We start from the raw sequence: 12489 nt of genomic DNA, 5'->3' as shown, positions 1-12489 counted from the left end.
TCTGTGATCCAATTCACTACAGTTCATTATAGTTTTCAACTGTATCTACAACTTAATTATTATTCCTAGATAAGGCTGAATAGTTTCAAAGTTGTCACAAAACTTCCTAATTCAACAAAACATCTTGCTGAAATGTTTCATTATTTGAAATGATTGGATCAATTGCTTTTCAGTTTTATGCACATTTTTTAAAAATGGAGTTAACTCTAAGTGAACAATCCTCTTTCTTGGACCCAGATGTTCTGCAATAATAATTAAGCTCTCTTAAACCAAGCATCCGTTTCCAAATGTCCATTCATCTTCATGTCATGGAGAACTAACTTTGGAATTGCTCTTCAACAGTAAAGAAAGAAGAAGCTGCAAATCTACCACCAGACATAAAAATGCTTGATATTAGTCATATAAATAATGTCAAGACATGTTTAAATAATTCACTCTATCTACTGCAATGTTCATTAACTCCACACTTCTCTTCTTCTGCCTTCAGTTATAACAACACCATGGATGGAGACAATAAGACGTTTCTCAGGGACTTCACCCTCACAGGACTCTTTACTCACAGTAAAGCCTCAGGCTTCCTTTTCAGCATCATTTGTGCCATTTTCTTTATGACCATGATAGCTAATGGGGTCATGATCTTTCTGATCCACATAGACCCTCACCTCCACACTCCTATGTACTTCCTGCTCAGCCACCTCTCCTTCATTGACATGATGTACATTTCCACCATTGTGCCCAAGATGCTGGTTGATTATCTCATGGGCAAGAGGACCATCTCCTTTATCTCCTGTACAGCCCAGTACTTTCTCTACATGGGCTTTGTGGGGGCTGAATTCTTCCTGCTGGGACTCATGGCCTATGACCGCTATGTGGCCATCTGCAACCCCCTCTGCTATCCTGTCCTCATGAATCACCACATCTGTTGGATGATCTTGGCCAGCTCTTGGTTCGGCGGCGCTTTGGACAGCTTCCTCCTCACCCCTATCACCATGAGTCTCCCATTCTGTGCTTCCCACAAGATCGACCACTTCTTCTGTGAGGCGCCCACCATGCTCAGGCTGGCCTGTGGTGACAAGGCCACCTATGAAATGGTGATGTACATTTGCTGTGTCATAATGCTGCTAATCCCTTTCTCCGTGGTGATTTCTTCCTGTGCCCAGATTCTCATCACAGTGCACCAGATGAAGTCAGCAGAAGGCAAGAAGAAGGCCTTTGCCACATGCTCATCACACATAATGGTGGTGACCTTGTTTTACGGGGCTGCCCTTTACACGTATATGCTTCCCCAATCCTACCACACTCCAACCAAAGACAAGGTCTTCTCTGCCTTTTACACCATCCTCACCCCCTTGTTAAACCCTCTCATCTACAGCCTGAGAAACACAGATGTAACAGGGGCCTTGAAGAGGGTTTTGGCAAGATGGCAAGGGCTCCATTGTGTGACAGGGGAAGAATTCTGACAGTTTAAATCCTCCATCTCTACTCAGAAGAATATGGGTGCTGTTAATATATATATATATATATATATTAACATGGGTAATATGGGTAATACTTGCAGTAACTGCCAATGCCAGCTATCTGAAAAGGTGTATCAGCAGCATTTTCATCAAAAATGTGAAACCACTGTAACATTCACACAAGGATAATGCTGTAAACACCACTGCTGTTTAGTCCTTCTTTGTGTGCACCCATTCCAATTCTTCTCTCATACCACTTCTCTGATAGTAATTCGTGTATATAAATTCCCCAAAATGTCTGGTTAATATTATATGCTCTGCCCACCTTCAGTGGCCTCATATGACCTGGTCATTTTGATTATGTTGTTTAAATGATCCATTGATGGAGTTTATGGAAGGGTTACATGTGTTGGCATTTGAAAGAGACTAAAGTGTCATAAAACTTCAAAGGGAGTATTTACACAGACTTACACCAGGATTTAGAAAATCTGGAGACCCTTTCTTTAAGTAGTAACTGAAAACATTGCTCCTTTATCTAAATTTGGAACTGGAAACAATGAATCACGTGTTTATTTTAAGAAATGCAAATACTAATCCTCCACAGCGCAAGGACTCTATGATGTTACATTTGTTATGTGGTAACTAATCTTTACATCAGAAGATACAATGAGAAGTAGGTGAGAAAAAAGTGCACTATTAACTCATAAATTCAGAAATCACTTTTCAGCTTCTCCTCCAATTCATTAAGATTATTAGATTTCTGGAATCCTTCTCTAGATGTTAGCAGTGGTATGGATATATCTATTAATCTTTTTCTTCCAAAGAAATAGTGGACAGAACGTTTTTTCCATCTCTGGAGCACTGAGTTTTGAACAGGATAACATTACAAAATGGAAAGGAAATAATTAGCTTTTCATTTGAGAGTGGGAACTGGAAAATTCTTTGGAAATGATTTAGTATTTCTTTTTAGGAAGCTGATCAGTGGAGAATGTAAGTGTGTAACCTAAATCATAGACCTAGTTGGAAAAACCTGTACCATATTCCAAGCCCCTTAGACCACCTCTGTGTGGTGTTATGTGAGGCTTTGTGCTCTCACCAGTTTAACAAAATGCTAGCTGAGTTCAGTGATGTTTTACTGCTGACTGACACTGGCAATGGTGGGTGAGGTAAACACAGCCATGCCTCCTATTCCCTGAAAAATCTGCTGGGTGGTAGACAAAAATCTTTAACCATTGAAACAATTCACCTTGGAACACTGTGAGTTGAACTGACTAGTAGTTCAGGAAAGTTGACCTGGGTCAGTTCCTACCTAGTTATCGGTTGCAAACCAGGTTCAGCCTTTTTGAGGTTCTCTTTGTCAGACAGGCTTGAAATGGACCACATACAGGGTGATAGCAGAGGGCGTTTCCAACTCAGAAGATCATGACCCACAAGAAACATAATAAATAAAAGAGAAGAGAAGGAGAGGGCTGAGCCTGAGAACTTGACATCCATTTCAACTCCACTTTTAGAGAACTTCTGTCCATCTTGTAAAATGACTGAGGCCCAATTTCTTCATCTGTGAAATTTGAGTTAATACATGTATTTCTTATAAAATTTTAAATGTCAAATATGATAAAAGTAATGAATACTGGTCATTATTTTTTATTTTAGCTATTCCTATTAAATGTAATTGTTTTTCATTCTCATAATATTTATGCCATTTTTTAATTCAGTTCCCTTTTTCTTTCTGTGCCTCACACACAGAAACATGCTCTCTCATTAATTATACTTAAGTATAGAGAATTGATAATAGGTAAAATATATTCCAACTACAGAGTTTGAAAATAAATTTTATTAGGAAAACTAGAAAAAGAATAAATAATACATTCTTTAAAAATGTAATTAAAACAAAAATAAGTACTTCACACTTATTAGAATAGCTACAATTCAAGATACTAACAGTAACAAATTCTGGTGAAATACAAGAACTGTTATTCTTTGCTGAGGGAATACAAAAAGCACAACCACTTTGGAAAACAATTTGACAGTTTCATATAAAACTAAACATAGTCTTAACATATGGTCTGGCAATTGTGGTTCTTGGAATTTTCCCTAGAAGATTTGGAAACTTAGGTTTACACAAAGACCTGCATGAGAATGTTTATAGCCTAATCACCAAAAACTTAGAATTAATCAACATCTTTCAGTAAGGAAATGGATAAATAAACCGTGGTATATTCACACAGTGGGATATTATACAGCAATGAAAATAACTGAACTATCAAGCCTTGAAAACAAATGGAGAATTCTTCAAAGTATAGTGCCAAATGAAAGAAGACTATAAAAGATACATACTATACGATTCCAGCTATATGACATTGGGAAAAGGCAAATCTGTGGAGACAATAAAAAGATCAATGGTTCCCTGGGGTTGGGAGGAGAAAGAGGTGAATGGGCAGAACACAGAGGATTTTTATGGCAGTGGAACTATTCTGTATGATGCTGCACTGGAAATTACATGACATTATGCATGTGTCAAAATTATGAAACAGTGAATCACTGTAAATTATGGACTGTAGTTACGAATAATGTATGAAAATGCATTCATCAATTGTAACAAATGCACCATATAAATTTACAATGTTAACTAAGAGAAAGAGGAGTACATGATAACTCTGTATTGTCTGCTAAATTTTCTTTAAATCAAAAGCTGTTCTAAAATATAAACTTATTTATTAATAAAAAGAAAGATCTTTCCAAAAGCAATGTAATCCTATGATACTATGTTTCACTCAAGAAATCACTAGAAGCTGTCAGCACAGAATTGTGGAGTTTGTAGAAGGAGGGTAGGGGCAGGGCATTAAATGATAAAAGGGTGTTAATCACATTGGCCTTGTTTTTGAGATTTGGCTGTGTGTATGTTGGGGATGGGGAAGCAGTGAGGCTAGTATCTTTTTGGAAGGGGAAGCTAATTAGATGAACTTAGACCAAATGTTAATTAGCTTCACATCTTGAGCTTAAGCTAGCATTTCCCTGGCACTCCACATTCCAAGTCATCAGTCGTTTATCTTCCTGCATATATAATAAGGTACTGGTAATGTACAATCTGTGTGTGGAGGAGAAATAAATGGTCTAAATTTCCCTGTGCTGTGCATTCTCCCCAACACTAGGAGTAAATAATCTTTCAAAAGAAAGCTGGTACTGCAGGGAAAGCCCTCACTAGCATGAGTGGAGTGGTTTACTTCTCAGAAGATATTCTATCATTCATTACAAGTCTCATACACTAAAAGCGTTAAGTGGGTCAAACAATCATTACTGTGCAGTGATAGGAGAAAATTTTGAGGGACTTTGACAGAATGCGAGCTCAAGTCCTCCATTTGTGAGTCAGTCGGTCATGTCGGCAAGAAAATCAGATTGAGTGTCAGTGCCAGAGCCCATTGTAAACATCTTAGGACCCTGCACTTCCTCTGGTAGAAATGAGCAAGCAAAATGAGGAAACTGTGTTCACAGAGGAAGTAGTAATGACAAGAAGCATGATCAGTTTGGCTCTTAGTTCTGCCAGTTGCTCTATCATGTAGCTAACTCTGCTACCTTAGCCTCAGTTTCTCAGTAGGTGAAATGGGAAATACACCCACTGATGTAATTGCTGATTCCTTCAGGAAAAAATAAACTCGCCAACAATTTGAGTAGTGTACTGACACTCTCACCAACTTAAGGAAAAATATGATGGAAGTTTTTAAGTGTTGGTCTCTATTCTGATATTTAGAATGTCATGAACACTTGCTATGCTAAAAAAATAAAAGACGTAGTTACGTATAGCAGTCAGAGGGATTTTTGGCAAGATTTGGTGTTCCTAAGATTCAGTGGTTCCATCTAAGAAGCACAGGCCCATCCTTAGGAAGGAGTGCAGGTGTACTGAGGACTATGGTGGAGCAGGGAACTGCTGGTATTCCAGGACCTACCCCAGGGCCTGACAAGCAGCAGACACTCTGCAAATGGTGTTCAAAGGAGATGTGTGGAATCCTTCAGACGAGGGAATTCAAGGGAGTGAGTGATCCTACATGATATCTTGTCAATGGCTGCCCAGTGAATTTATGGCATGTGCCAATTTCAATGGCACTGTATGAGCTGCTACATCTCTCTGGGACTCTGTTTATACTCTGACTGCTATACGTAACTACACTTTTTTTTTTTAGCATAGCACGTGTTCATGACATTCTAAATATCAGAATAGAGACCAACACTTTAAAACTTCTGGATTGCTGTGTGGAGAACTTTCTGAAGCTGGGTCCTCGGGGTGAGGCCCACAGCATATGCCAGGCACAAATGTCATGTATTCGTGATTACTGTTCTTGTTCAAAGTGATCATTGCAAAGATAAGGAAATGAGTCCCAGAGAGATGTGGCAGCTTATACAGTTTGCCATCAAGAGAAATGTTGTCACAGACTTCATCTACTTCACACATTTATTTACTGACCCATTGCTTGCTGATAAGCACTCTCAAATATTGAAAAAAATAAACTTGCAATGTGGTCTCTGAGAGTCAGACACACACACACTCAGATAGAAACACACACACACATACACACAGAAGTTGTAAAGAATGGTTGCCAAGTAATTAAATCTAGTGAATATTATTTATAGTAAATCTTAGATGATACTAGCTAGAGAAACATAATTCCTTAGCATGATGAACGGTATCTGCTTCAAACTAAGGAAAAATCCAGGCATAACAAAGAGGTGATATTTGAATTTTTATTAAGTCAAAAACAAGACAATAAAACCCATTTCCACTATGTTGATTGATTTAGTTTTGCAATACTAAACAATATAATGAAAATGAAAAACAAATCTCTATGTTTTAGAATAAAGGAGATTAAATGTTCATTTTGTGCATTTGATGACTGTGAAAAGTAAAGACTATGTCATCTTTTGCAAAGTTTTTTACTAATTAGGGGCTATACATTAGGAAAATTAAAAAAATAAATTAATATTTAAAAACCAACAGCCTGGAGCCAGCCCCGTGGCACAGCAGTTAAGTTCGAACGTTCTGCTTCTCAGCAGCCCAGGGTTTGCTGGTTCAGATCCCAGGTGCGGACATGGCACCCCTTGGCACGCCATGCTGTGGTAGGCGTCCCATGTATAAAGTAGAGGAAGATGGGCATGGATGTTAGCTCAGGGCCAGGATTCCTCAGCAAAAAGAGGAGGACTGGCAGTAGTTAGTTCTGGGCTAATTTTCCTCAAAAAAGCAAAAGCCCTCCAATTTGCCACAAACAAAGATTCACAAACAACAGAAAATTTCAAAATCGATAGCAAATAAAATAGGAATAAACTTAATGAGAAATATAGGGAAGTACATTTAATGTGAAGTCTGCATAAATGTACAGAAGGAACACACACATAAATGAATATTCACACACCACACACAAATCATAACTCTTAACAAAGGAAGTTAACTGAAAACCTAACTATATCAAAGGGTCTAGTTTACTCCTAGATGAGAAGAGTGATTTTGTACAGATGTCAGTAATCTTCAAATAAATGATAAGGCTAGTGCTCTTTCAATAAGAACTATGGAAGGTTTTGCCATTGTTTATGAAGCATAACCTTGCAGTTATAGAGATGATTTTCTTTCCTAAATAAATGGGCAAATCTTTATAAAATTGTTTGGAAAACAAGAAAGATAAAAGACCATTTTATTTTACATACATAAATAACACCTTAAAATAATCCAAATGGTGAGGCACAGTTTTGGGAATGAGAAGAATCAGTAGAGAATACTAGCAGACTCCTGATAAATGTAAAAATTTAATATAGGAAAAAAGTATTATCAAAACTCATAGATAAAGGGATAATTTGTTAACAATTGCTGTTAGGATAGCTGCATCATTACTCACAGAGAATACAGTAAATCACTGCTTCATAATTACACTCCAAAATTCCAAACTTTAAAAAGTTAAATGAAAAGAAAACACACAGAAATAAAAACTAATATAAGTAAAAATATTTTTTATGTTTTAAGCTATTAGAGAATTTTATAAAAACAGAATCAGTGGAAAAAAACTACAGAAATAATATTGGTGTTTTACATTCCATAGCTTTAAAAAAAACACTTGTATATAAAAAAAGCTATGAACAAAATAAAGTACAGAAGAACTATAAGAAATGCAAACACTACTTGAGACATACATGGCTGACTTATTCATACTTTAATATTGATGCTCAACATCATTAGCTATCAGGGAAATGCAAATCAAAATTACAATGAGGTATCACCTCACTCAGGTCAGAATGGGTATAACTAACAAGACAGGAAACAACAAATTTTGGAGAGGGTGTGGAGAGAAGGGAACCCTTGTTCACTGCTGGTGGGAGTGCAAACTGGTGCATCCACTATGGAAAGCAGTTTGGAGTATCCTCAGAAAATTAAGGATAGATCTACGATGTGATCCAGCTATTCCACTGCTGGATATTTATCCAAAGAACTTGAAAACACAAAGGCATAAAGATCCTTGCACCCCTATGTTCATTGCAGCATTATACACAATAGCCAAGACTTGGAAGCAACCTAGGTGCCCATCAAGGGACGAATGAATAAAGAGGATGTGGTATATATACAGGATGGACTACTACTCAGCCATAAGAAATGATGAAATCCAGCCATTTGAGACAACATGGATGAACATTGAGGGTATTATGCTCAGTGAAACAAGTCAGAGGGAGAAAGTCAAATACCACATGATCTCACTCATAAGTAGAAGATAAAAATGAGAAAAAAAAATCACATAGCATTGGAGACTGGACTGGTGGTTACCACTGGGGAAGGGGGGAAGCGGGAGGGCAAAAGGGGTGATTAGGGTCACATGTGAGGGGATGCACTATAATTAGTGTTCGGGTGGTGAACATGATGTAATGTATACAGAATTTGAAATATGATGTACATCCGAAAAAAATAAAAATTTAAAAAATAAATAAATAAAATTTTAAAAAGTTTGCATAAATTAAAAAATAATATTCCTTTGGGTAGAAAGGATGTTATTTTTTTCTTCCAATTCATGAGCACAGATTATTTTTGCGTTTATTTGTGTCTTCTTCAGTTTCTCCCAGTAATGTCATGGTTTTCAGTCTAAAGTTCTTTCATCTCTTTGGTTAAACTTATTCCTAGGTATTCTGTTCTTTTTGATGCAATTGGAAATGCGATTATTTTCCTAACTTCAAATAATGGCACATGAAATGAGCAGACAATTTAGAACTTGACCTGGTGGAGCTAGTTGAAATACCGTTAATATTTAGGCTATTCCAATAATTGGAGAGCATTTTTCCTTCAGATACATGTTTCAATGGGCTTCATTAATGGAAACTAGAAAAGTAAAAGAAAAATGAGGCAGATTGTAAATGATGATGAAACGGTACATGTGTCAGGGAAATTTATGAAACCTCGCATCAAAGATTCTGAAATTGGCAAAAAAAGGAGCTAAACATGAGAAACAGCGTTTGCTCACTTAAAAATAGTCATTATTAGAATAATTTATGTCATGTGCTCTTAAATGTCTCATTTTCACTAGTCACATTAATGATTATATACAGTTAAAATTTTAACAGATTCACATTGTTGGAACATTTTATTTGATAACTACAGTAAAAGTCTAGCTGTTTCTCTGGGTTGTAAGCAAGGAAATAGAGAGAGTTGAGACTACCTGGTCCAAACACCCCCACCACTAACAGACTGTCTGACCACAGGAATATTACTCTCAATACTGCCATTGGCTAAATGGGGGTTTTATAGTTCATCGCTGCTTAGCTTTATTTTGAAGATCATGAGTCAATAGATATGAAGAACGAGGCACAGGTAAACTCTTCACAGTGTCATTATTCTTAACGGTAATTTTTTGCAGTTCAATTGACTCAAGTGCACATATTTTTAGGATATTGGGAGAATGACTAGTTTCATCAGTTGAAGTCCCAAACATGCTGATAAAATATATCTCACCTTGTCATATTTAATCCTAAAACACATAAAAATCATCCTCAACATTCAAAATGTTTGCTGCAGGTTTTTTTTTCCTTTATCATCACCTGAAATTATATAAAACACAGTCGCTCAGTTTTTCCTTAAATTATAAATCACTATGAAAAAATTCCAGTTTCCAAAAATAATACATGGGTTATAATTCAGTATGCATGTTCATGTGCTATTTCCTCTGAATCCTAATTGTTAATGCTAATTGCTAAAGTTAATGCTAATCATAATTCTAATGCTAATTACTCATCATTCTAAAATTAAAATTTATTTCCTAAAAGTTCAAAACAATTCTAAAACAGTGAATTCCTTTTGTAGTGGATGACTTGTTCATGTCTGAGTTTGCAAGAGTAGTTTCCATTGCCCACTTTGTGTCTTCCCATACACTTTTGTTGCAACATGGATGAAGTGACAGCAAAAGAATACTCATAATGTAGACAGGGACTCATGGCCCAAATGATTGATCAGCTGTATTTGTGGCTAAATGGTAGGCATAGACTACCCACAACCAGAACTGTGATATTTTGAAGATGGGGGTGATGCCACCTATAATAAAGATTTATTTAATAAAGATACTAATTGAAACATATCTCAGGTAGTATGTTCACACACACACATGTGCACACACACCAGACTAGGGTATGTTTACCTGCCACATAGCATGATATGCACGCCTAGGTGTTGTTATGTGTATCCTGTAGCACAATAACATCTGCTGGCATCATCTTGTCTAAGGTATTTAAGAAATTACGGATTTTAAATGATCAATTTTACTTAAAAACTTTCTAGAATAGATTAGTTGCTAGGCATCAGTGCCAAAGTAACAAGAAAAATATTTTTAAATGTTTTCTTCCAACTTTTAGAAGTTCACTGCCTAAAAATCAACCTATATATTGTTATGTTAATTGTGAATATGTAATCATTTTATTTGGAAAATTTTAGGTCACAGCAGAGCCATCAGGGGTTCAACACAAGGGTACATTACAACCTCTCCATATTTCACCTTCATGGGGCTGTTCAACAGAAGGGATATCTATGTCTTTTTTGCCATAATCTCTGTCATCTTTTTCACCATGCTGATGAACAATAGGGTCCTGATCTTCCTGAGCTGTACTGACACATGGCTCCACACCCCCATGTACTTCCTGCTTAGCAACCTCTCCTTGAGTGACATGATGTACATCTCAAGAAGCTACCCAATAAGCTGGTTGATTACCTGCTGGGTCAAAAGACAATGTCCTTTGTGGGATGCACAGCTCAGCATTTCCTCTACCTCTCCCTTGTGGGAGCTGAGTTCTTCCCGCTGGGCCTCATGGCCTATAATCACTATGTGGTCATCTTCCATCCTTTCTGCTATCCTGTCCTCATCAGCCAATGGGTCTGTTGGATGATCCCAGCAGGTTTTTGATTTGGCGGGTCTTTGGATGGCTTTCATGTAACCCACATCACCATGAGCTTCCCCTTCTGCAATTCTCAGGAGCTTAACCATTTCTTCTGTGAGGCATCTGCAGTCCTGAAGTTGGTGTGTGAAGACACAGCTCTGATGAGACAGTGATGTATGTGTGCTGTGTTTTGATGCTGCTGATTCCTTTCTCTGTGGTGATTGCCTCCTATGCCCAAATTCTGACCACAGTTCACCATATGAGCTCAATGAAAGAAAGGAAGAAAGCATTTACCACCTGCTCATCTCACATGATATCAGTGACCTTGTTCTATGGGGCCACCAAGTATGCTGCCACATTCTTACCACAGTCCAGGCCAGGCCAGGACAAAGTCTTCTCTGTGTTCTACACCATCCTCATGCCCATACTGAACATCTTCAACTATAGTCTGAGGAACAAGGTTGTGACAGGTGCTCTCAGGAGGGCACTGGGCAGATTCAATGGTACATGAAGAGTGTCAGGGGATGTATTTTGACAGTTGGCTTCTTCTCACATAGCTGGTGAATGGAAGCCTCTGTGAGCAGTGTGGCTATGCTCTCAATGAAGGATTAAACAGGAGGGTAGTGTTCAACTGTGCAGATAAAACAAAAAGTCAATATAAAAGACGTATCCTCTTGGTTTCTTTTATCTCTTCTTTCCTTTCTTATGTCTTCCCTTTCTCATCCCCTATTCACAAGTATTCAAAATAAATGTCCAATTGTTTTCAGAAACACAAATTAAAATTTCTTGCTTGGCAATTTTATCTTTTAGAGGTAAAATAAATTGCATGCAATTTTTTTTTTTTGAGGAAGATTAGTCCTGAGCTGACTGCTGCCAATCCTCCTATTTTTGCTGAGGAAGACAGGCCCTGAGCTAACATCTGTGCCCATCTTCCTCTACTTTATGTGTGGGACACCTACCACAGCATGGCGTGCCAAGTCGTGCCATGTCTGCACCTGGGATCCAAAGCAGCAAACCCCGGGCCACTGAAGCAGAGCATGCAAACTTAACTGCTGCACCACCAGGCCGGCCCCTACATGCAATTTTAAATGACATGGATCTTGTTGAGGAGTGCAGGAGGGAAGATGTTACTTTTTGTGTATGTGATCCCATGGTGTAAGTCTGGCTTACCACTAAGGATAAGAGAAAGATCATCTTTTCTATGTATTAGAATAATACTCTGACACAGTCTTTCAGGAAGATGGTTGGGTAGCTACCTATGTGTTCTAATTTGTCTGGTGGTAGGCAGAGTCACTGAACATGATTTCCTCAAAAAGCCATTGTACTTACTAGAATCATTAGGTGTTTTTTTAAAAAAATTATGAAGAAATGCAGTATTTAACTTTTGTTTCTTTGTAACACATTTGTGAAAAATCTACAGGTAAGATAAAATTGATGGATGCGAGTGAAGGATGTTGCCCTAGACAAGACAACATGAGAGCACTGAATGCCTGAGAGGGTTTCTAAGATGTTCGAGAAACACACAGGCATATGGGTTGGGAGGATACTAAAATTAATTTTCAAATATATCACAGCCATCAAAGTTAAGCATATATGCTGGGTAATAGAAATTAACTCATGGTTCAAATCCATGATGCCCAGTGATCCT

At 37.6% G+C, this 12489-nt stretch overlaps 1 protein-coding gene and 1 pseudogene across 1 annotated transcript; both read left to right on the top strand.

Moving 5' to 3' along the window:
* Nucleotides 1–253: 253 nt before the first annotated feature.
* Nucleotides 254–1469, top strand: LOC138922968 (olfactory receptor 2T6-like). The gene has a single exon (XM_070259414.1). It carries the CDS (start codon nt 384–386, stop codon nt 1458–1460), a length of 1077 nt encoding a protein of 358 aa, XP_070115515.1. The 5' UTR covers nt 254–383; the 3' UTR covers nt 1461–1469.
* Nucleotides 10377–11352, top strand: OR2T130P (olfactory receptor family 2 subfamily T member 130, pseudogene; annotated as a pseudogene).

Source organism: Equus caballus, unplaced genomic scaffold, assembly GCF_041296265.1.
Source record: "Equus caballus isolate H_3958 breed thoroughbred unplaced genomic scaffold, TB-T2T haplotype2-0000437, whole genome shotgun sequence".
Classification (NCBI taxonomy): Eukaryota; Metazoa; Chordata; class Mammalia; order Perissodactyla; family Equidae; genus Equus; species Equus caballus.
The sequence above is the reverse complement of the archived record's forward strand: the minus strand, read 5'-3'. Positions and strand labels throughout refer to the sequence as shown.